The 27,393-nt window shown below is 35.9% G+C and overlaps 1 protein-coding gene across 1 annotated transcript in view; it reads right to left on the bottom strand.

Annotated features, from left to right (window-relative positions):
• Nucleotides 1–2,212: 2,212 nt before the first annotated feature.
• The window catches only part of LOC121374149, a 33,593-nt gene continuing 8,412 nt past the window's right edge, over nt 2,213–27,393 (bottom strand). The window contains exons 2-6 of the mRNA XM_041501113.1: nt 22,323–22,467; nt 18,033–21,254; nt 8,992–11,640; nt 8,177–8,314; nt 2,213–5,083 (exon numbers count right to left, since the gene is read on the bottom strand). Coding sequence (XP_041357047.1) covers nt 5,034–5,083; nt 8,177–8,314; nt 8,992–11,640; nt 18,033–21,254; nt 22,323–22,443 — 6,180 coding nt within the window. The 5' untranslated portion in view covers nt 22,444–22,467 and the 3' untranslated portion in view covers nt 2,213–5,033. The remainder of the gene's footprint in view (nt 5,084–8,176; nt 8,315–8,991; nt 11,641–18,032; nt 21,255–22,322; nt 22,468–27,393) is intronic.

The following is a 27,393-nucleotide window of genomic DNA, read 5'->3' as shown; positions in this document are numbered from 1 at the left end:
CATGTTTGTCGTTTTGTTTTGTTGGGGTTTTTTGTTGTTGTTTTGTTTGGGGGGTTTTTTTTGGTGGTTTTCTCGTTCCAACCAGTAAACCATAACTGGTCAAAGGCCGTGGTATGTGCTTTCCTATCTGTGGGGGCGTGCACATAAAAGATCCCTTGTTGCATTAGAAAGAAATGTAGCGGGTGTCCTCTGATAAGTCGGAATGTCCAAATGTTTGACATCCAACAGCCGATGATTAATTAATGTGCTCTAGTAGTGTTGTTAAACAAAACAAACTTAATCGACTGGATAAATAAAAAAAAGTAAAATAAAAAAAAGAGGTATAATTTTCAATTTTATCATTTTGGAATAACAGTCGTCTTTGTACACAATACAGAATCCTGTTGACTGAAGTGGTATACATGAACAAACGTGGTAATAACGCAAAGCTCACTTTTGTTCCAAGTGTAGCACTATGTTATGCCATAGTATTCAGTTTCAGACCTGATCAAAACTGACCAAATAGACTTTCAATGTTAAAGTTATATCTAAATCTGTTTAAAGTTAAAGCTATAGGAGATAGCCCTTGAAAACTTTTAATGTTAATAAAATTTTAAACTACTTCCCTTGAGAATCATTGAAGAGATTCAGAACTATCCAGTGTTTTCTGCAAGAAGATAGACTTTCATATTTTCAATTTATATTCTAATTTTATTTATTAAACATAATAAAATTCAAAATATTATTTAGTTTGCAAACACTGCCCGAGAATCATTGTAGGCCTACTGAGATTCAGAACTCAATCGAAACTCTAGTAGCAGATACTTTCAAGTTAGATCGTGGAAATATCCAGAGAGAATAATAATAGTTTTATAACTATCGACTTTCAAATTTTCTATTTTAATTTAAAATGATATATAATTAATTTCCCAAATAACACCGTTTGTGAAGAAGGCCCCTGGTGGTAATATTATTATTCTGTATTTAAGAAATTTCCAATTAAAATTCTAGTACCGGTAGATAAACTTCTAAAATTTTAATGTTAAATTTGTTGGGTTAATTTTTTTTTTTTTTACAAATTCTCACCATCAGTTTGTGAAGATTGTCCCTCAGAATCATTATACCGAGTGTCAGAACCATCCAAAATTTCAATGTTATATTGTGTTAATATTTCTATTCACAAATTCAAACTTTTCAGTATCTCTCCATTAGTTTGTGGATACTGTCCCATAATCATAGTACCAAGTTTCAGAACTATCCGATCAAAACTCTAGAATATAAAGTTTAAAATAATTTTAAGGTAAATTTTAACATTTAATCAAAATTCAAAATTTCGGAAATATCAATTAGTTTGTGGATAATGCCTCAGAGGATCATTGTACCAAATTTCAGAACTATCCAATCAAACTAGATTTAAAGGTTGGGGTTTTTTTTAATGACACAACTAGAGCACATTGATTAATTAATCATCAGCTAATGGGTGTCAAACATTTGGTAATTCTGACAGTCATCAGAGGAAACCCGCAACATTTTTCCCAATGCAGCAAGGGATCTTTTATATGTACTTTTCCATGGCCTTTGACTAATTGTGGTACACTAGTCGGAACGAGAAAAAAACCCAATCAGTTCAATGGATCAACTGAGGTAGTTTAATCATGCAAGAACCTCAAGCGAGCACTCAACCGACTGAGCCAAATCCCCGACCCCCAAAACTTTGTAAGTTAAGACTTTCAAAAGGAAAAAGAAAGAAATGTTTTATTTAACAACGCACTCAACACATTTTATTTACGGTTATATGGCGTCAGACATATGGTTAAGGACAACACAGATTTTGAGAGGAAACCCACTGTCGCCACTTCATGGACTACTCTTTCTGATTAGCAGCAAGGGATCTTTTATTTGCACTTCCCACAGGCAGGATAGCACAAACCATGGCCTTTGTTGAACCAGTTATGGATCACTGGTCGGTGCAAGTGGTTTACACCTACCCATTAAGCCTTGCAGAGCACTCACTCAGGGTTTGGAGTCTGTATCTGGATTAAAAATCCCATGCCTCGACTGGGATCCAAACCCAGTACCTACCAGCCTGTTGACCGATGGCCTAACCACGACGCCACCGAAGCCGGTTTTAAAGGAAAAGTGCCAGATGCCAGACATACCAGCCTTAAAACATCAACAGTGGAGCTAATAAAATAAAAGAATTAATTAAAAATAAATAAAGCAGAAATACAAGTTAGTTTGTTATGAAATAAGATCTATACTTTATTCACAAATACTGTATATAAAAATAAAAAATATACAGTCTGCCAGTGACGAGGAGCTACAACTAACAGAATGAATGGGCACTAACAAGAATAAAGCCGCAAGCCAAAACAGAGACGTGATCCAGATCTAATCAAAGACTGGTCGACAGTGCAATAGAAATAGCGAATTGATGAGGACCTGCAGGTCAGGTCATACACTATATATATATCTTTAACAACAAGCAGCATCTAATAGAGAAGCAATCAAGGTATTGTCGTAAAATATGTACAACTGTTTCAGTGGATGCAATGATCTCCTGATGAAACAAAATCTGTTATGAGATAATTGTGTACTTCTATACAACAAAAACTAGTTGTTATATATCTTAAACATTTTTAATAACTTGTTTTATAGCTTTAAAAAAAAAAAAATCATCACTCCATTAAGCTAAATCAAACTAAAAGGCTAAGATTAAAATGTCAGCTTGCCCTCCTCAAACTCACTTGTGTTCAAGTGGTCAAAATGTATAAAAAAAACAATCTATATACCTAAACTATATTTGTTTTAAAGGTCCTATGGCAAAGTTGAAACTACAATATTTCATTATTTTCACATTTATTTGTAATAAATAACTACAAATTAATCAATCCCATGAATAATCTTTTTATAATTAATTCTAGAAAAATAATTTTAAAATCTTTCACTGGATGACAAGAGGGGTTTCCCCGAATAATTTTGAGACTAAATATAGCATTGCCACCATCACCGTTTCTTTTGTCAGCTGACCGCAAAAAATTCAGTGTAAACTTAGTGCGATGAATGTGTACGCATAAAACAGTGAAGTCACTAGTTAAAATGTGTGATAAACTCTCAAAATGTTTCTTCAGACATATAGCTGAAGATATAAACTTTTTGTTTTAAAGCAAAAAAAATATTGCAACTTTGACGTAGCACCTTTAAGATACTTTATTGGATAATTTTCAACAAAAATTTAAAATCTTTTCAATACATGTGTAGTTTGTTTCTTCTATTCATATTACAAAATAATTTATCAAATGATCTAACCAATTATGAAAATGTTACAAAATTAAGAATGGACAGAGGGCAAGAGATGTTTTTTAATGAAGCCTGATCTCATTATAAACAATGCCGGCAAGTTCAAACACTGCTGAAATGAAGTAGTGTTAAAATAGGGTTGTTTGATCAGTCCAGTAATTTTTAACCCATATCCAGTTAACAGGGTAATTTAGAGCCCAGAGATGACTTGGACTATTATGGTAGTAAAATCATTATTTAAAAAAACTAAAACCTTTTAAGAATTGCTCATATGTAATTCTTAATAAACTAATTTTCAACAAACAACAAAACAATCATTTGTTTATAATAATATGTATATGTGTATATATATATATAATTATTTGAAGAAAAAACTTACAATAATGGCTAAATTGAGCCTAACAGTGTCAACCATTTTTATTGCCTATTGTCATACAATTAAATGTTCTTTAAATTTCTTTACAATTAATATCAAAATCTAATTTAAAATTAACAATAATACAAATAATATTAATAATAATTTAAAAAACCCTCCCCAAAACCATTACTGACAATACTATTTCCATCTCTGCACAAAGTCCAAACCTCAAATGCTTAAGGGAGGTAACTCTAAAGAGAAATAAAATTCTTGCTTCATCATCTGCTTATCTACTTTTTATATTTTTACTAACAATACTTTCACTTCAAGTTACAGCTTAGCCACAAGGTCAGTGTATTTAGTAATTATTTCTGGAGTGTGAAAACACCCAAAATGTCCAATTCTGGGTATAAAATGTTGAAAAGACACAGCCCAGATAAAGGTTAAAGTACTTAAACACTATTTTAACACCACTAATACAATGCTACAACACAGTAGTGTTAAAATAGGTAGCCACCACTCACATGAATGTTCCTTTAACACCATTTTAACACTACTGAAAAGAATGTTCCAACATAGTAGTGTTAAAACTGACAACCTTATTGAACACTATTTTAACACTACGTAATACAATGTTACAACAGAGCAGTGTTAAAACAGGTAATCACCACCTTATGTGAATGTTCTTTCTAATCATTATTTTAACACTACTAATGCATTGTTACAAAATCATCAGAAAATTTTAAAGATTAATATTACTCCAATTCATGACAAAAAATGTGTACAGTTACTAAATTAATTACCTATTGTAAAATTATGCACAACATGTTCTCTTAACTCTGTATCACAAAAGTTATGTTCATCACACACAATACTTGGTGGAAATCGACTCCACCACTATGCAAAGGGGAATTTGGCGTAAATGGTTTATGAAGCAAAACACTTTTGATTCAAATAGCTATATTATTAAATTAATACACTCTGAAAACTGTACAGCAATGCATACAAAAAAAAAAAAAAAAAAAAAATCCACAATATGATAGTAAATCTAGATCTCAAAAACAAACATATCACCCAAACATGGCTTTATTTCATTTATACACAGTTAAATCTTACATTAATGTTACAGTAAACATAAATAGAAAGAAACAAATATATAATTTATATACACAAACTTCATATACATATGTGCATATATATATATATATGTATCTATATACACACACACAACAAGGAATAGCTACCCATCGAAAAACACTTGCTGGTGTTTTCTTGAAGGGAGAGGGAACTGGCATAAATATTATGATTATTAGTTGTTTTTAAGTGTGTCAAACATTTGAGAAGATCTGTCTATGTACAATGGACAATATAGATGCTGAGGCGAACTAATCGTCTGCTATCTGTGATCGCGGGATCGGCGTCGTTTGGCAGCTGGTTGTTCATTATCTGCAAAAACACAATGGTAGATTTATCAATATACTAACGAATTTCAAAAATTCAAAAGGAAAAAAATAAATAAATGTTTTATTTAACAACGCACTCAACACATTTTATTTACGGTTATATGGTGTCAGACATATCGTTAAGGACCACACAGATTTTTTTAGAGGAAACCCGCTGACGTCACATAGGCTACTCTTTTACGACAGACAGCAAGGGATCTTTTATTTGCACTTCCCACAGGCAGGATAGCACAAACCATGGCCTTTGTTGAACCAGTTATGGATCACTGGTCGGTGCAAGTGGTTTACACCTACCCATTGAGCCTTGTGGGGCACTCAGTCAGGGTTTGGAGTCGTATCTGGATTAAAAATTCCATGCCTCGACTGGGATCCGAACCCAGTACCTACCAGCCTGTAGACCGATGGCCTGCCACGACACCGGTAATTTAACTACTAAGTGACTGGTACCCTAACAGTTGTTACTCTAACACAGTGCAGGTGTAACAAAATAAACGGTGACCAGTTTTTTTGGTTGGTCTGTTTTTGTTTTTGTGTTGTTTTTTTAATTATATTTAAACATTACATAATTAAATTTGCAAATTATTTTTAAGTGCATTATATGATGAATTAACCTTCTGACTACTGCAGGCGAGATATCTCGCCCGACATCACGTCAGTCGATAAACTGTACACTGTATACTGTATACAGTGCATTCCCTAACCCTAATTCATATTTCCCGCCGTTTTGCACACGACACTCACCGGAAACGGAAATATAATTAAAGAAAAAAGATTTTTTTTCAAAATGGTGGCTTTTGTTTTGATTTTTTCAATTGAAAATACCTTGAAATTTTGAGTTCAAAAAGTGGTTTTCGGCAAGTATTTACGCTTGACAACAATGGCGGCACGTCGCTGTCATTTTCAGGGATCGATAGCTGATTGTGACAGCTAATTTGATAATAAATTTGATAGTTTTACCAACAACGAAAATTACCAAATATTGCAATATGAATCTTAGTTCGGGTTTAAAAAAAAATTCTTGTCAGAAAACCACTGTTATCGGGAATAATGGACATAAATACTGGACAGCTGGCCACAAATGCCCGTAAGAAAACACAACTTTTTCGATTTTTTGCCTAATTTTAATCACCATTAACTGTACACTGTATACTGTATACAGTGCATTCCCTAACCCTAATTCATATTTCCCGCCGTTTTGCACACGACACTCACCGGAAACGGAAATATAATTAAAGAAAAAAGATTTTTTTTCAAAATGGTGGCTTTTGTTTTGATTTTTTCAATTGAAAATACCTTGAAATTTTGAGTTCAAAAAGTGGTTTTCGGCAAGTATTTACGCTTGACAACAATGGCGGCACGTCGCTGTCATTTTCAGGGATCGATAGCTGATTGTGACAGCTAATTTGATAATAAATTTGATAGTTTTACCAACAACGAAAATTACCAAATATTGCAATATGAATCTTAGTTCGGGTTTAAAAAAAAATTCTTGTCAGAAAACCACTGTTATCGGGAATAATGGACATAAATACTGGACAGCTGGCCACAAATGCCCGTAAGAAAACACAACTTTTTCGATTTTTTGCCTAATTTTAATCACCATTAGCCGATCTAAAATAATAAAAATTACAAAAAAAGACACGAAAATAATACTTACCGATTAATATATGAACTTTATTTCATGTTTTTATAAAACATTTAAGTGAATATATGTGAGTAAAAATTATAAACTTGTACCCACTCAACGTGGTTTTTGTTAAAAATTAATCCAGTAGTCTAAAGGTTAACACAAATTTTAAAATGTACCTACATATATATATATATATAAAAAAATTACTTTCTTTTATTTATTTTATCAGTCACTGATCAGTATGGGAAGTCATTTTTTTTTAAATTCTAGAACCCCTGATATACATACAGAAGTAGGGCTAATGAATATTCAATCATGGATAATTAATTTTTAAAATCACCAATCCCATGGTTAGTGGATTTTAAAAAAAATTCTAGAAGACCTGGGTTTTACTTTTAGATAAATAGATAGATAACAGATAATACATATTACAATCAGTAATTCAGTATTATGCATTATCTATTTGTGCTTAGTCTAATACTTTTATACTTCTTTTTTAAATTATTGTTTTTTATTGCAAATATTTAATAATAATAAACATTATTATTAAAATCTATCTTAAAATATCTCCATCTATAAGTGTACATGACACCCTCATGTATTCCATAAGGCATCTAAAAACAACTGGAAATTAAAAAAACACATTACTGGGGAGCATGCCCCCAAACTCCCCTAGCATTTTCGCACCCTTTAATGTCAATCTCAGTTAATGTCAAACTATTTTGCAAACCCTCTGAAACAAAAATCCTGGGGAAAACACTGAAGTTCAGATTTGTTTTAGATCCCACTCCCAACATATACCTCTCGTTATGTTTCGTAACTACTCCCCCCCCCCCCATCCTCCAACATGTACATTTCACGAGTTTGATAAAGAAACACACACATTTATGAATGTACTAGGTGCATGAATGGATTATAATTAAGTGAAATCTCTGCAATGGGATAGATTAACACATTTTTTTAGACCAACCACTAATGATACTGCACCTACTGAGAAGGTGCTATCTGATGAATGAAGCTATTGTTCTTTAATAGAAAGGGACATTCTGTAGCATGGGTACAATATGACACATTTTTATGATAGTTCTAAACAGTTTAACATAAAAATATGGTAAAGTAAACAATTTTGGCTTTAATGACTTTATGAACGTCAGAATTCTATACAAATTATGTGTTAAGTAAAATGTCTTGGCTTCTTCAAAGGCTGACCAAGACATTCCATGATGATCAGAATCTAGACGAATTGTGTGATTTATTTGTATGTACAAAGAAGCTGAACTTTGATAAAAAGCTGTGAACATTACATCCTTATAACTGCTCGATTCTCTGGTTAAGTAGCAGCATAACTAACAGCATGCCAAACATGTTTTTCTGTTACAAGTATGAATGGCTAATATGGAATCAAGTCAGTCGACATGGAAACATTGAAATCATCAAGACACCCACCTTTTTGACGAGATGGTCGTGCAGCACGTTTCTGGGACTCGGTGGGAGACTCCTGCTTCTCCTTGTCCTTGCTGTCCTTCACCTCGGGTGCTGCCTGGCTCCTAGTGCGACCTTGGATTATGGGAATATCAAAGAATGCTGCAAAATTAAATAGAAAATTAATAAAATATGTCCTTTTTTGAAAAATCTAAAATATATAATTTCCATGTACAAATTACACAGGTCTCACCGTGTCAATAGTTTTATCAGATCAACGTTACTTTTTGCAGACTAGCCATTGTCTGCTTTAAATTGTTCTGGTAGAAACTGCAGGTATCCTACCGTAACCAGACTTGCTGAACAAACAAGTATTTATGCTGAAACCATTTTGAGTCAATATTAAAGCCTACATCATACATCTCTTACATACTAGATAAATATATGCATAATGTACAAATCAAGTTATTTAAAGTCAATGACATTTCTGAAATAAAAACAGCCTATACAATGGTACTTTTAAAATATTATATTTGACAAATAGTACTCTTTTAAAACTTAAATTTAATATTTTGACTAAAACTGAAAAATAAATATATAACATGTAAACAGTGTTGTCCACTCAATAAGGAAAAGTAATACCTACATTGTATATCTGCCATTTCAATTCGTAAAGGGGAAACAAAATTTTTAGCAGGGGAATGTTTTGTACACTCATGAAAAAATATTGCAGAATATGACAAAAATAGCCAAAGGTAGCCAACTTAATTACCATGTTCATCAACAACCAATCTAGCTGACCAAACAAGAACAGGGACTTTTCTCTCAGAAGTACTTACAGTAGGATTGTGACTTCTCAGTGAGAACAGGTGGGGAAACCTTTATTCGTCTTGCAGTGGTCTTCTTCCAAGCCATATCTTCATCCTTGTTGGGGACCTCCATCTTCCTAACCAGCAATGGTTTCTCCAGTTTATCGTTAAGCTCATCAGGTGATGACTTCAACCGGTCTTCTGAATGCCCTTGCTTTCGAATTTCACGGACTCGCAGACCCATCCCAATTGAGTCTGGTCTGCCCTTTTGCTGCACCTGATTAGAGGAATTGTCTGGTGTTGTCTCTTGAGAAGCATCTCCACTTTTGGCAACCAATCCATCAGAGTCAGTTTCCTGAATCTCACTTTCACTGCTGGATTTACTTTTTCTGGTGATCCTTCTAGGGGTAGCTGGTTCTTCTCCAGACATTGCTTGCATAGTATCAGTACATCCTTCAAACTGATTCAAGCTTTCTGCCATTGGGACACTTTCAGCACTCTTATGTGCCACAGTATCATTTTGTGCCATGCTCTCAGATGATTCGTGTAATTCAGAAGTGTTACTGTATGTCGGTTTGGCAACAATGTCTTCACTGTTAGCTTGTTTAAGATGAGACATTGGATCAGTTCTGTCTACAGCTGCTGTGATATTAACTGGAGTGTCTGTTACTTTCACCACTTCTTTGCTTAATGATTCAATGTCAGATTTTGATGTTTTAACTGCTGACGTGTCGGTGAAGTCTGACATAATTGTATTAGGGCTCACTTCTCTACCTTGTGATTCTCCATCTTCTGACTTTCCATTGTTCTGGTCTGTTGACAAACTTGTAGAATCAACAGGCAGTTTGCCAACAGATTCAAACTGATCATTTGAGTTGCTAACATAATCACCCCTGCAATTATTATGAGGACTTTTGCATTCTCTGCAGTTGGCAGGTTCACCGACAGTTGAATTTTGATGGCCATGGTTTTCATGGCTACCTACATCATTCGCCTGAACATGGCCACGACTGGCAGATTCACCCAACTGTTCAACAGGAGTTGACAAGCACATAGTAGAGGTGTTGTCCTGCCTTGAGAAAATACCATTCCCTTGAGATGTTGTATGAGGAACATCAATGCTTGAATTATCATTCCTTACAACCGGACCATCTTCTCTTGTAACTGGGGATAACAGTTGTTGTCCTGCAACACCAGAATGTCCTGACGTAAGTCCAGATGCAACAATACCCGAGAGTCCCACAGTGGAATGCTGTGACACATAATTGTGGCTGCCTGTTGTAGGAAGCTGAGATTCATGCCTGTGCTGAGCAGAACTTGGTGAAACACTTACACTTGGTATAGGGCTCATGTGAAGTCCCAGGCTCAAACCGATGGTATGGTCTGCACAAATATTATGGCTAGAAACACTTTTACTGAGATCAGATGAAAATGATGCATGGTCTATGGCACAAGATATAGTGGACTTCAGTCTATGGGTGTCCACACTAAGTGATGTGTTTGTTGCATACAGAACCGAGTCTTCACTTTGTAATGTGGAACCAATGCCACTATTGCACTTTAGGGACGAAGATAAAGGCACAGATGTGTCTACTGATGTATCTGCTTTGTCACTGTCGGGTGTCGGATTCGACTGATTTTCAACCCGACTAGAATGGTTTATGGTTGTGTGAGCAAATGGTGTCGGCAGTGGTAAACATGCCTTGTTTTGGAACTGATTGTCCTCTGCTTGTGGCATGGAATGCTGCTGCAAAGTGTTCATGGACTCCCAGGAATGGGCTTGTGCATCTGCTGCCAAACAACGAGATCCTTGTTTTCCTGATGCCATAACAGTCTGGGGCGAACTGACCGGCAAGGAAACACCCGGTGACAGTGTCCTGTTGCAGTTCATCAAAACCATACCACCAGATAGCATAGTTTGCTTCATGCAGGAGACACTAGAGATCGCATTAGACACCTGTATGTCTTGTCCGTGAGGTTTCCCTCTAGCACTACGGGCTGTGTTTGCACCAGGTGATCTTGCTCCGCTGTGAGCGCTGCGAGGCGATTTTTCACCATTAGAACCCTGTTTTGAACCACCTGAACTAGGAGACTTGGAAGCCCTCATCTGAGGTAGATTATGATCATTAGATGGGAGGGGCTTCACAAGTCGCTGAACCGACTCAGTAAGTCTGCGAGGCAGAGGCAGACCTGGTGCATAAATATGATTAAGCATATTTACATTCACTGGAGATGACTGTTTTGAATATTTGCTGGTAATATTTGAACCTTTCATCCCCTCTGGCAATGTGGCATGTCCTCTCAGAGATCCTCCTGTGAACACTGCCTGCATGGCATCAATTTCCACTAGTTCCTGGCACAAACCACTCTTTGGAGACTGGGACTGGTACCGCACATCACCTGACCCATCAGTTCCGCCTGGAAAATAGCCGCGTGGACCAACTTCACTAGAATCACCATGTTCCATATCACAAGCACTATCCACAGGCATGTAACTGATGCAGTCAGGACTGGACCTACTGCACGGATTACTGGGTGCCCTATTTACAGAACTGTCCATGCAGAAAGGACTGCCTTGCTTGCCCAGGCTCCTGTTCATCATACTGCGAGGATCACAGAATCCTGGTGGAGTTTCATATCCTTGAACACTTCTATCTGCATCAACTGGGCCATCTGCACCTATAGGAACAGACACATTAATATTAATATTATCATAAAAAAAACAGTTTTATCTCTAATGAAAGATCATTTGATTAAAATACATCAATATATACTGTTACCATATTTTTAAAGCTGCAGTCTATAGGTTTTAGGCAATGTAATTTAGCTTTCAACCAATATTTGACAAATTTATGAAATTCATTAGCCCACCAAGCTAATTAGCTAAATTTGTTATTAAATATATTTTAAATATTCTTCTTTGTGGCATTTAGTCTTAAACAGTATTAATTTGTCAAATAAATTCATGCTTGTTCTTAAAAAGAGAGAGAGAGAGAGAGAGAGAGAGAGAGAGAGAGAGAGAGAGAGAGAGAGAGAGAGAGAGGGAGAGACTGAACGAGTACAGTGTTCTCGCTGGGTGAAAATTAAAGGAGGGCGGCCGCTCGGCACCACACACTTCAAAAAAAAAAAAAAAAAAAAAAGGGGGGAGGGGGGAAGTAGTTTGGTTACCATATTGTTGTGTGTTGGTAGACTTTGAGTAATGGCATACTCCTTATTTTGCCTACAAAAAAATGCAAAGGGGTTTAATTTTTGCTGGTTTTGCTGGACCGATCAAAGTTTTAATATTATTATTTTTAATAATGATTTCAAGATATACGAAAAACAATAAAGATGTTTGTAAAGTGATCTCCTAATGTCAGATACATTTTTGTTATTTCCATCTTCATCGAATGAATCGATCGCTGTGATAAAATATTATCGCCAGCTGATAAAAAGTTTCATTTTTGTAAAGACGGTGTATATATTATTTGGCACTCAAGATAAATGATTTTAATGATAAACACTACCTCTTCCGTTGTTTTTATAAGCGTTCATATCCCCTCAAAATGAAAAGTTTACAATATTTTATAAAGAACTGCTGAATAAACAGAATAACAGAAAGTAAAAATCATCAGTTTCAACCAATTATATCTGCAACTGAGAACAAAATATCCAACGATAGTTAGTGGAAACAAAAGACAGAATGACCGTTCTGATCACGTGACAAATTTGGCGCCAAATAAGAGGGTTTTTTTTTCAATCGGAGATTGACGAATCCGTAAAAAATAAAATGTTTTCATTGCTTACATAAAATATAACTTTTAATGTGTCTATCAAACATACAAATGGATACAGATATTGGACAAAATAGAAGCTGTTAAAAATACTGTTAAATTACGTTACGGTAATTGTCGTAAATGCTTCGTCAATTGCTTTTTCGTACACAACGTGGCTTGTTTCCTTTGATGTCCAGTGTGATAGTTGTTTTTTTGTGTGGAAAAAAGTGCATTTGGAAATAGCAGAGATAGGTGCTGGAAAATAAAGAGGGGCACTAAACAAATAAAGGATGGCGCTCAAAAATAAAGGAGGGTGGGGAACGTGAAAGGAGGGTGGCAAAATGGAATAGCGGGGCGGGGCGCCCCACTTAAATGGAGCAGCGAGAACACTGGAGTATGTAACAATAACATTCAGTATTTACTGTAGTTGGCATATGGGATAATGGTATGTTAACATTTATTGCTGTCTATTAGACGACTTTTCAAGTCTTCAAATACCATCCTGGGAAGAGGAGTCCACCAATAAATAAGAAAATACCATATATCAGGCAGTGTTTCTGCCAGAACGAACTTTTTGAGTATGGTGCTTTGGAATTGAATTCAACCAGTCAACAGGGGGTATGCCCCCCCCCCCCCCCCCAAAAGGGTTACATTTAGGTTTAGGGTTAAGAAAATGACACAGTAATGATAAGAGTAATTAATTTTGTCAAAAAGTTAACATAAAAAAATAAAATTTGCCAAAAAATTTGCATACGACACCATACCCGTTTTACCCTCAGGCAGAAACCCTATTAGGGTGTACGGAAACACAACACAGACAAAAATGTGTCAGCTGTTCTACACTTGAAAAGCTTACCATAACATAATTTAACCAATATTTTGAAGTATCTACAAACCTGTAAAATATTTGGGTCCAAAAATATGTCATAGTGTCCAAAGATATGTCATAGTGTCCAAAGATATGTCATAGTGTCCAAAGATATGTCATAGTGTTCAAAAATATGTCATAGTGTCCAAAAATATGTCATAGTGTCCAAAGATATGCCATAGTGTCCAAAGATATGTCATAGTGTCCAAAGATATGCCATAGTGTCCAAAAATATGTCATAGTGTCCAAAGATATGCCATAGTGTCCAAACATATGCCATAGTGTCCAAAAATATGTCATAGTGTCCAAAAATATGTCATAGTGTTCAAAAACCAGGGTCTGTCACAAAGTCCCATACCAGTGCCTATTTGTTTGTTTGATACATACAAAAGCTATAAATTGTTTTAGCAATGAAAACATTTATTTTGTTTTTATGGCATCAGATTAAAGGCCTGGGCCCCGTTCCATGAAGTTATCTTAGCACTACTATCGCCATAAATGCCTACTATCATCTCCTTAACTCTGTTCTACGATCGCCAACCCATTACACAACGCAGCGTAGCTTACTATCGTCGTAAATTACTGTGAAAATTTACAATAGGTACAAGGCAGTTGTAAGCTACTAACGTAGCTGTCAAATGGTAGTTAAATGATGATACTAACTTTCTGTATAAAAATGGATCTAATATATATCAAATACTTTTTATAAAACTCGGAGTTCGATGAAAAACACTCTAGGCCATATGACCTTTACATGAAAATACGGGAGATAACTCATGTCTTATGCATACAGCAATTATCGCTTAGCAAATAAACTGACGAAGTTACTCCATGGATGTCTGATACCAATGAATACATCATAGATGTTCTGAAAAGTCAGTAACGATTTCATTATTTAACTAATTCGTACTTCTTCGTAAAGAATATTTTAATCATTAAAGGGGCACTTACGACTACCGTAAGGTTGCTTTGTGGAACGGCTGTGAAGTTTACGGTGCCAGTTGTAAAATTTACCAGAAGTCACTATGATTAACCTTAGCTACAATTCTTTCGTGCAACGGGGCCCTGGACTGATGAAGATTTTTAAAGGCATTACAGCCAGAAGGCAGTGCAGCAAGGCAAATGTTAACAAAAGTCTCAATATAACACAACAGCACCATGTGCCAGGCCTTCAGATTTCACGGAAACGATCATTTCCGGTACTGTGTTGGTAGCGTGTCCGTAAACTCACAGAACTGAATACATATCGAGTACGACTATTCAACAAAAATAATAAACACTTTCCGATGGGTTCCCTTGATCACAAAAGGCACTGAACCGAAAAAGTGACTCATGAAATTTGAAATCCTATAGCCTGATATGTGTGTGTGTCGGAAACAGGGAGGGGGAGAGAGACACACACACAGTGGGATAGACAAGACATATTTTTATCTTTAATTTAAGAGTAAGATAAACAAAATGTATCTTTTAGTCTTCAAGTGGGGGCCTCCGGTTCTCAATGGCATGTAACCATACATTTATTGGTCTACAAAATGCCCATTAAAGTCATGGTTTCTGGTTACCATATTGTAACATCGTTTGCTAATGTAATGTGAAATCCCTTGAAAGTGGGGAAGATTGGATTCTGTACTCAGTAACATGTTGCTTAGTGGTAAAGCAACATCCCCTACAGGTCCTGATAAAATGTTATGTAGGTACTTTTTTCAATGATTTTTTTTTTTTTTAAATCAATATACCCCGTATTTGACCGGAAATAAGCCCAGGGGGCCAAGACAACTCATTGTGAGCTTGGCATGGGGTGGGCTTATTCCCAGACAAGGGGCCAGTTTTGTTGAAACATTTTTTAATAATAATAATTAAAATAAATAACAATACTTAAATGAACTAGGAAGAAAAAAAAAACGTTTAGTAGCACATCTATTAATTAGTGTTCCATTTGTTATTAATAAATAATAATTGTTTATTAATTAAATTGTGGGTTTTTTTTACTAGTATCTAATTATCAGAAACACACCTTCTATGTTACAATTACTTACCAGTGCTGTTTATTTACATCCAAAATTTAATGCTGAGAAGACTTAAAACAACAGCAATTAACAACAAACTCTTTGTATACACACGTTTCTGACACAGGCAGCCAGCTTACACTACAAAGAATTGTCAATCTAAGGTCATTGTTCTTAGCCAATCAGAATAAGGTATTTGCTTAATTAGCATTAACTGCGGACCCAGTGTGGTGGTAAAAATAGACATTGGTTTTCAGTTCATACTTGGGCTTGGATACTTCAGAGAAATACTGCAGGCAGGAAATTGAAAACAATGTTACACACTGTTATTGTTAAACTGCTAAATCTCACTGGTGGTAAAATATTGTGTTACATTTGTGTTTAATTATCTTTTAAATGAACTTTGAGCAAACTTGCAATTTCATGTTATTTATAAGGTGACGAAGTTGGGGGTGGGCTTATTTACGAATGAGGGCCTAATTTCTTAAATGCTATCAAAACGGAGGTGGGCTTATTCAAAGACATGGGCTTATTTCCGGTCAAATACGGTAATGATAATAATAATGCACAAAAATAAAATATGGTAAGATCAGTCCTTTTTTTCTGTATTTCCTGAAACACTTTTTTTTAGCCTAAATGATTAATAAACATAACATATGGTCTTGAAAACACTGCCCCTCCACATATCCTTAAAGCGTTATCTAATTTTTGACACTCCCTTACATGTAACACTTTTGCCAACAGCTGGCCATTGTTGAAATTTTAAGGCAAACCCTCCAACATTTGGAATGGTGTTGTACCATAGTACTATACATCTATGGATATATGTTTTGGAGTTTTAAGAAAATATTTTATTAACGATGCACTCATTATATGACGTCGACATATGGCTAAGGACCACATAAATATTGGGAGAGGAAACCCGCTGTCGCCACTTCATGTGCTAATCGTTTCGATTAGCAGCAACGGATCTTTTATATGCACCATCTCACAGACAGGATAGCACATACCAAGGCCTTTGATATACCAGTTGTGATGCACTGGATGGAACGAGAAATAGCACAATGGGCCCACTGACGGGGATCGATTCTAGACCAACTGTGCACCAAGCGAGCGCTTTACCGCTGGGCTACATCCCGCCCACTGGAGTTTTGAGAGACCCCTCAATCATGACAGTTAAATTTGTTTAATATGTGAGAAGCTCTGTGAAAAATGGGTAAATCACCATGAAAGTTAAACTTGATTTGTAACAGGTACAGATTAAAGGTATATACAGGCATTGCAAAACGGAAGTCCTGAAAACTAAATTCAAGGGCCATAACTATAAAAAATTGGTAATTTGCCATGGAAGTCATACTAGATGTGTAACACTACATGATAAAGCTATATAAAAAAATTCATCTCAATATCTTGTGGCATTGCAAAACAAAGCCAGAAAAACAACTTTTTTTATTTCCCAAGTTCAAGTGCAATAACTGTCAAAAACGTGTAAATCGCTATGAACTGTAACAGTACATGATAATGGAAGGAAGGAATGTTTTATGTAATGATGCACTCAACACATTTTATTTACAGTTATATGGCACCGGACATATGCTTAAGAACCACAGATATTGAGAGAGGAAACCTGCTGTTGCCAATTCATGGGCTACTCTTTTCGATTAGCAGCAAAGGATCTCTTATATGCACCATCTCACAGACAGAATAGTACATAACACAGCCTTTGTTACACCAGTTGTGAAGCACTGGCTGGAACGAGAAATAGCCCAATAGCCCACCGACAGGAATCGATCCTAGATAGATCGCGCATCAGACATGCGCTGTACCACTGAGCTACGAACATGATAAAGTTCTTGCTGGATGAAAATTAGAGGGGGGCCTCTATTTAAAAGCGTGGTTAGGCCTAATTTTTTTACAGCAGCAATGGCTTTTATATATTTACACATGTATTTATATATATACACCTATGCTCATCATAAAACAAGTCTTCTGAGAGTACTGCTAATTAAGGCAATACGTGTCCCCTATGTTCAAGGGCCATAACTCTGCAAAACACAGGTATATTGCCTTGTAATTCAAACACATTTGTAACTGTACATGCTAAAGATATGCACACAAATTCTGCTCAATATCGTGATGCATTCCGAAAACAAATGTTCATATCTTCCAAGTTCAAGAGCAATAAAGTCAAACTTGATCTGTAACAGAACATGACAAGGATATACAAAAACATTCAGCTGAATATCTCAATATCTCAAGGCATTGTGAAAATAACATCCAGAAAAACATGTGGGACAGACAGACAGACAGACAGAGATGAAACCAACAGTCTCCTACAGTTGGACCAGAAACCAAGGGTTGTTGTGCAAGTATAATTTTAAGTACAAATAATCTAGAGCTGCCAACTGGTTTCAAAAACACCCCAAGAGCACTAATACAAACCTTTTAGTATGTGTTTGTTTTCTGATGTGTGTAGACCTCCTGCTAGTGTACAAGAAACCTGCCTTTCAGGATCAAACTCTTTTGGCATCAGTTTGTCATCTGTTAAAATCGGACCATTTTTAACAACATCAATATGAGAATTTCTTAATTCGTCAGATTTTGAAAAATGTTTCAAGTCTTTAGCTGACAAATGTAAAACTGCCATATTGTTGGTATGAAGATCAGACCTTTGTCCATAAACAAAATTTGCCAAATTTTTTACATGTCCCATAGATGAGTCTTTGCTATAGGGTAAATTATTCACACTGTATTTTTCTTTTTGTGGGTTGTGGTCATCATCCATTACATAACCCACAGTGATGACCTTAGAAGCTGGTTTACAGTCTGGCAACAGCTTCTGAGACTTGATGCAATCATCAGCATCTGCTGCCAATTGACCAGTCCTGTACTCACTGTCTCCAGGCTCAGAAGGAGTGTCATCAGAACGTTCTGATGAAGAACCAACTCCGGAATCATGATTGTACACTTTTCCTGTTGATGAATCAATAAATGAACCAGAGGATGTAGTATGATCTACTGCAATGTCTGTGATTATGCCACTGTGGTTTGAACTTTCATCACCTTCTGAGGGCATTTTATTTTCTGGACTTTCCAGACAGTTGGATTCTGCCATACGTGGAGTTGGCGAGTTGAGCAATGAATAGGGTGAGGCATGTTCTCGTGGACTATGGCCAGATGGTCCTTTGGCACTATCTAATGAATCCTGCACCTTGCCAGAAGTATTATGCATTTCTGGTGATTCTGATGACACACATGTATTGTTCTTTGAAGGCTTGGGATACGGTTTCCCTGAAGATGAATCCATAGCTGGATGTATCACAGACTGCGGCTGTAGTGGTGACGAAGTGGTTTGTGTAGAACTGGTCCCACCTGACACAGTTGTTGCCAGACACGTCAGTCCTGCAGAACTTGTTGACAAATTGTGCTGAGTGCTGGTGCAAGAGCCGGGGGATCTGCGTTCCTGGAGGACATCACCAGCTACCAATGGCTGGTTCCTGCTCATCTGGAGACTCATCGTCGACACTGGAGACCCAGTGTGAGACTGATTGTTGGATACAGGATGGGATGCTGCTTGATGTTTGTGTGATGAATGATGCAAATCAGAAGCTTTTGTAAATCGAACACTTTGAGCCAAATGAGACCTTGGGGAGTTGGAATTGCCACATACAGTGGCAGCACTGGTTTGTAGCTGAGGTGAATTTGCCGAATGTATAGAATTGGTGTGGTTTAAGTTGAGAGTAGAAACAGGAGCATGAGACATCCGTGAAGGTCGACTGACATTTGGCGATGTAGAGGTAAACACAGAAGATGTATTTAGTCCAGTATGAGGAGGATAGTTTGAAGGCAAACTAACAGATGTATTTTGTCTTGGTTGACTAGATGAGAGGGATGATGCATAGATCTCGGTAGCTTCACTGGGCACTATTTGAGATGAACTACTAATAGGAGTATTGCCCAGTGGGCTTGCATCGGACTGACTAGTAGAACAATTTGTTTGGTTTCCAAAATCTAACTGTCTGGTCCTTAAGTCAGATCTGTCAAATATATCACTAGGTACAGCCCCTTGGGACATTGAACTTGGTGTGTCTGCAGCACTTTCAGAATGTACATTTCTAACAGCTTTAGCACTATTTTTGTTTAAATGTTTCTTTCCTCTATTCACAAACACCTCATGATGCAAATTATCAGAACCACGACTAGGTTTATTAGTGGATTTTCCTTTTTGATTCCTGTTTTTACTCTGAGTTGCAAATTTGTTTGGACTATTATCTAAAAGGTCCACTGGCTCCAACTGCCCTGTGTATGGATTTATGATTTTACCAGCAGTCATTTCTGGTGAATAAGGATCACTCTCTTCCATCATTCTTACTCCTTCATTCACCAAATTAGTTATATTTGAATCATGTCCAGATACTGAAGTTTTATGATCCTGCGCCAATGAGGTAATGGATCCTTGAACAGTGCTCAAGTTATCATTCAATCCAGAGTCATTTTGAACGGAATCATGGACTTGATGCTGCACTGAAATAGGTGGTGTTCCAACCGGTGATGGTAGAGACACATGCTGACTGGAACTATATGAGACATTTGTATCTAACACTGTGGTGGATTGTGTTGATTCCATAGGGCTTTCAACATGACCAGCATGTGACACACTTGTACTGAGGGCAGGATTCAACACACTTTGTATTGGGATTTCAATTTCTGATGGTAGTGAGACAGCTTTAGCTGTAGTTTCTTTGGGCTTCCGGGGCCGCCTCTTTTTCTTTGGAGGTGGACCACCCTCCACTGGAGGTAGCATTTTGCTTCCTGGTAAACAGCTAAAACCTGCTGCCAAAGGTTCAGTTTGTAAGAGGTTCACCAGAAGAGGACTCGACATGCTACCACCTTTGCCGTGCCTCATAAGATTGTTCATGGTACCAGCCACATGTGGATATGGTGGCGGTGGAGGCAGACCCATATGATTCATTTCCATTGATGGGGAACCTGCGGACTGTCCTAGCCCCATAATAGGTGGTGATGGAAACTTTATCCCTTGTGGTCCAATAGGGCTTTGGTTAGATCCAGGAGGAGAGAAACTTCCACTGGATGATGCTGGATAGCCTGTTGGGCTCCGACCTGGAGGGTAGTTGTTGCTCATGAACAGTGGTGCCTGACCACTAGCAGATCCAGCACGTCCCGGACATGTGCTGATCATGCTGTTCTGGTGGAGAGGAATTGGTTCACATGATGTCGCAACAACATTGGGCGATTTGAAAACCCCAACACCAGTAGCTGAGCTGAAGAGAGTATCAAATATTGAGGTTCCTTGCCTCAAGTAATCCGCAATATTCTTTCGAGTTGCTTCAACATTGCTAGGTCCTGGAGAATTGAGTTCATCGGAACTCTGCAACCCCGAATCAAACACAGACACAGAAGGAGCACCAACACGGGCATCTGTCCTGATTATCAACTCCGTCCTCTCATTGTTTCGACCAGCGATGGTGAGAGAGATGGCCTGATCACCCTGTATCTGGACGGCGAGAACGCCAAGCTCTCGAAGCGTGGCATTGCCTTGTTGAGCAAGCTGTTTAAGACGTAATGCCGCTTCCTTTGGGATGTTGAAAGTTACTCGCACACTATTCCATGGCTCGACTTTCTTCAGTTTAATCTTGCTCATATCTACAAAGGAAAAAGGAACAGCTTAATGCAGGCATATAATTTGTGCTAATTATATTTGTCTACCCATATAAGTATTATATTCAAAATAAAGTTTACAGAAATGATCAATTATGGCTTTTAGTAGGCCCTAAGCTAGCAGGCAAAATAGTGGGGAGGGTTTTGAAAGTTGGCTGAAAGTTATAGTTATTAGCAGTAGTTACATGTTAAAGTCACCAAAATATTTTTGACCTAATAAGATTCCAACAAGAAAACCACTAACTTCTTAAGCATCATAGCTTATTTAACACCTTGTCAGTTTGTTGTTTTATTTTGCAGTAATGCCAGATAATACTAATTATTACTTTCATTTTAAAGTAATAAAGACACATTAATTATCAGTTAATTAATACTATCACGTTTTAATGAAAGTATTCAAATGTTTTGCTAAAATTTTATTTCCTGAAGTAGTTGTAGTTGATAACGAAATATTACAATTCAAACCAAGTGTATAATTCATAATCGTTCCCAAGTGAACATGCAACATTACAAAACATTATGAAATGTTAATTTTGACAATTTTTATTGAGCGTCTCTCCTTTCTGCTGGGAAGGGAGAAGTAACTTCTACTACTACTGAGATATTAGCTCAGTGGTAATATTCCTTCCTGGTGTGATGGGGATTTTTCCTTTACAACTACTGGTTCACAACTGCCATTAAGTAACCTCTGTTTGAATGGCTAATTAAGAGACTGCACATTAAGGCATTTTAATTCTGTAACCTATTTTCAATACTCTTAATTGTAAATATTTTGGTAATTTTAATAATTACAGTAAAACTGAGATAAATATAAAAACTTAATGTAGACCAAGGAACATTTTGTTCAGTATGACATGATTCGCTGCACAAGTTTCAGAGATCGCTACACAATTTTAAAACATTAAACAGTAGTTGCTAATCAATTTTCAACTCACTAGAAATATTTTTAATCATGATTTTGAAAACAAAATGTTCCCTGTTCAACTGATGTCACAAGACAAGAAACGTCAACACTCAGCCTTCCACAATGAAGGATGGTCTTGTTTTACTTACCAGTAAGCAAGAGATCTTTTAACTCCTTTCGGAATGTCTCGATCCGGCTGTGTAGCTCAGGATCATGGTAATCCCCTTCACAGGTGACAACAGTCTCGATGTAGTCCTCCTGCGGACCCATCGCCACCGGCCATCGGATGCACACCTAAATCAAACAAATAAATAATAAAAATTAACAACCCTGACATTACCATATTTGTTTCTGGAGTTTTATAAAGTTTAAAAAAAAAACCCCACATGATCAAATGTTCTTTCCAAGGGCTTCACATTACATATTTGACACTAGAGATAATAAACTTTCAAACTATACCAAACTTGTCTCACTTGAATGAGTTTTAAAAACCGACCCCCTGGTTTGCTTGACCATGGATTTGCCCTGCTTCCAACTATTAAGTCTTTTAAATAGGTGAAAGAAGTCAATTTGATAGTATTAAAAAAACATCTTAAATGGGACCATTTTTGTTTACCAAATCCATTGTAAAATCTAATTTATCATCAATACATACAATCCAAAAATGTGGTTGACAATTGTAAAGTGTTCATAAATGGTGTTTTGTTAAAAATAAATAAGAGTAACATATTGTAATAAATGGCATGGTTTATAAACATGTACACGTTGGATTTGATTTTACAAATATTTCATTGTTGATATATTTATATCAAAATAAGGTAATGTATAAATGTAAAATAACTAAAATCTCCCTGCCTGTGGTGATGTTATATAGATGAGAATGCTCCATCCCAAAAAATCCTAAAAATGACAGTGGCTTGTAATTCCCCTTATTTAGAAAATGGTTTAAAGGACATAATATTTAGCAGATTATAAATAATAATGCACGGCAGTCAAAGACTCGTAGGGAATATAGGGGCATGCTTTTCAGGAAAATTTTGAAAATATAATGGCCTGAAAGACAATTTCCTGACATCTGAGTAAAAACAAAAAATTATTTTCTAATTATCAGTTTAGATTATTTTAAGTTTTTGGTTGAATTTTTTTGGGTGTTAAAAGCTGTCATAATATGTCCACCTTAAAGAATATGTTGAGTACATTGTCCTACATATCAAATAACTTTGTGATTTAAAACAGATTGCAGTTTGTACCAAATATAGAATTATATTGTATGTAGTGTCATTTGTTTAAAATTTGTTGAAATTTGGTTGTAGGCTGTAAATGTTACATTAAAAAAAAAAAAATAGTGTTAATTTTCGGAATTATTTTTCATCCTCGACTTTGTATTATTCAATATTATGTTTAAATGATGCAGATTTAACAATGGCTGCCTTATTGGAATTTGCCAACAAATTCGCCGACATATGCCACTTTTGTACAAACAAATACAAACATTTACACTGCTCACAAATCAACAGACCAATGGTGATGAAGATAACATACGTGGATAACATAACCATGGCCATATTGGAATCGCTGAAATGGTGCTTGGTATAAAACCCGGATTGCTGTGCTGGTATAAAACCTGTACTGCTAAGGTGAAATGTTGCAAATTTTGACAAAACCTAGAACAAAATTAGGCAGGGCAAAAAAATCCAGAATTCCAGATGAATTATAATTTTCAAAAAATCTACCATGGTTGAAATTTAGGAGTCGCCCAGTCGTGATCTTTATTGGTTGACGGCGACTAAGAATTTTACAAAGGTAGTCAGTTGGGCGACCATCTGTTTTAAGGTATGGTGACTATGATACCAATTGAAAAATAAACGCAATGAAACTGAACCGAATGTGACAAAACACAGTGTCTGTGCTGGTGCGTTCTATATTTTGACAGCATCAGACTGACCACTCAATTTCTGCTATTTTGGTCTGAGGCTTTCTAAACATAATGTTCAAAATGTTTTGCAGACACTGCATGTATTAGTTTTAATACTGAAGTCATCAGCTTATTGGAATGGACTGGATATGCCATAATTAAATTGTAGACCTACTTTTTGACATTGTTCAATGTATTGGTAAATATTAATTTATTTAATTAGCTTCATTATTCTGGGACAAATTCAAAGTCTATCTTGTAGTTTTAACTCAAACTAAAGTGAGCACATACGCACAATAAAAATAACAATAACAATGGAATTTTTCATTACTACACAGATTATTCCAAAGGTCCGTTAATTGATTGTCGTTGTCGGTGTTGTTTAAGTGATTTGCATGGAATAAGGACAGATCAGATCTAAAGTCTTGACATCAAAACTTACATGATGATATAACCGCCCCAAGATTACTGTACATAATAAACAATAAGTATGACAACGAAGTACATTGTATATTTTGGTAAAATGTTTGGGGGGGTTTTCAGATTTATTTTTCTTTTGATATTTATTTTATAAGTAGCCTACTACTCAGTACTGTAGCATTTACAACATCCAAATTAAATGCACACACACAATTATTACATTTTTCTGAGGCATTTTGAGGCTATTGTTTGTTTGCATCAAAAGGGAACTGAGGAACTGGCATGTAACTTCATAAAGAATAAAAATTAAATTCATATAAAAATGTATTAATGTATTAATTTATTAAGTTTTAAACCCATACCATCTCAAATAAAAATTTAAAAAATTAAAGTTCAGTGTAAATAAATATAACATTTACAAATTACCATCAAACTGTATTTAGGTTAAATCATCCTTTCTGATTCAAGGTAATAATGACCAAGGCCATATCTCTGCGCAATGCAGTCAAATGGGCATTTGCCAAAATAGTAGATGATTCCATGAATATTTATCTAGTGCCTCGTCTATTGGAGGACCACCACTACCACTCCCAAGGAAATCCTTTACTGGAGACTTCATCCCTCTTGCATCACTACAAACAGGATGGCCACGCCCAGACTGTTTACTATATATTAAAGCATGCTCATAGGCGTACAGGCTTCCATTTTTGAAGGGGAGACAGCTGGCTTTTGCCTAAATTAAACAAAATTGCGGGAATCTGGATAACATTTATTCATATTAGCATTACTACCAAACAGCTATACAGGGTTGATTACAACTAATTTTACGGGTGGAATGATGGAAATACATGGTATAAAGGTCTCAGTTTAGCATATTTTGACCAAATATCTCTAAAATGTTTGCCCAAATTTGAGGTTTTGATCCAGACAGACACACACACACACATGCACAGTACTACCTTTAGTTTCTTATCAATTACTTCAGAGAGAATGCAGGTCAAGCTGCATACTTTGGATGTTCTACGGTTGACGAGTCACTTTTTGCGCCCTTGTTTTGGCTTCATACACAATAAATATACCATATCTTACCGTAATTTCACTAGAAATCCATATTTTGTAAAATGTACAATTTTTTAATCACAAAATTTTCTTCAAACACATTCAGGTGCATTAGTAATGTTCAAACAAAACATTTTCAATGGCAATTTTGCATTGGAATTTTTCCAGCATTCTTAAAACAGAAACATAATGTACCAAGTTTATGGTTATTGTAAGGAGATGCACAGTGCCATCATTGGAATACTGATGTCATTCAAATTCAAAATTAGCTATATTATTACAATGCTTTGCCACATTAAAATAAAAACTGGTCTACTAACCCTGGCCCGTCAAATTTCTATAACAAGCAGACAACGCTGTTTACAGGTTGGTATGGGGGTTTTTTTCCATATAAAAATCCAAACTATTATCCACATAGTATGACCCACATAGTATGAACCAGTATGACCCACATGTGTCATGATGATTTCACATGCACAATGAATAACGTAAATTTGTGAAGCGACCTCATAACTTAATGCGGCTTCCCCAGTGTAAACGTTTATCAAAATGACATCATTTTGGAAAATGACGTTGTTTCGTCATCTTTTTAGTTACGTTTGAAACGTTTTGACATGGTCCAAAATTGCTATTCATGAAAATAATATTTTGGATAATGTGGATAATAAAGAAATTATTACACTCGTGTCTTAATCATACTTATTTTACGAAACTTGTGTCGGGATTAATATATTACCCGAGCGAAAGCTCGGGTAATACAATAATCCTGACACTTGTTTCGTAAAATCAGTACGACACACAAGCTCGTATAATAATCTCTGTTTACTCATACTGTAACAGCTATGATAAAAGTAGATATGTTGGTGTACAGCTATGGTGTTGTCGTATCATTATATGATAAAGAGTTTTGAAATTGTACAATTAATAAATTTTTGGTTCTCAAAATAGTTGGTTACTTGTGTTACAATTTGTCCGCTACATGGTAACAGCTAAAAAAATAGACTTTAAAGAAAAATAACCGTTTTTAAAGGTCAAACTTTTATTGAAAGAAAATCAACAAGTTCAACAATGAATAAATTAACCATTTTCGGGAATTAACGTCAAGTTTTAGAAAATTGAAATTTGAATTAAAACAACTCTAAAAAGAAGTAGAAAATTTTAAATGTCCACAACTGTTGGCAATATAAGGTTTGTCTTGAGTCTTAGTCATTTTATTCCTCATGTAGTAAAAAATGCTGTCGCTCTGTTGGTTCCATCACTGATACCAAAAACTGAGATAGTCATTTTCCTGCAAGCCGATATCAGTCACTTCTCCTGGGAACAATGTCCCATCGTATTCAACAACATACCAGTCGCCAACCATGATTTCAGAATCTTGCAAATTTTGTACTGCATTGGGACTATTCCACTCTGTACTGTTCTTTCAAAGGGTGAATTGCAATAACCACGATATCAAAATGTAGTAACCTAATATTCTATATTTATCAACATTTTTACAGGTGACCCATTCCTAAAAAGAACATACAGTTAAACACCTCTAAATTGCACTCCCATGTGACAAACTAAAACGTTTGCTTTTAAGAGGCATCCCGTTTAGAGAGGCTCTGTTCTGTACTCAGGGTTCGAATTTCACCACGGCAATTGTCGCTGGTGCCCTCCTTACTTGCTGTTATGCCCCTAACATCTTACGGTGTCAACAGCAAGAAAAATGCCTCTCTGCCGTACCTGGTTTGTCACAACACCATTCGACATATTTATTTTTAAAAATAAAACCCTATATTTTATTATTTAGAAATGACACAAAATGTAACATGAAAAAAATCACA

The sequence above is a fragment of the Gigantopelta aegis genome, chromosome 6, assembly GCF_016097555.1.
Source record: "Gigantopelta aegis isolate Gae_Host chromosome 6, Gae_host_genome, whole genome shotgun sequence".
Taxonomy (NCBI): Eukaryota; Metazoa; Mollusca; class Gastropoda; order Neomphalida; family Peltospiridae; genus Gigantopelta; species Gigantopelta aegis.
This window is presented reverse-complemented; position numbering and strand designations above follow the sequence as displayed.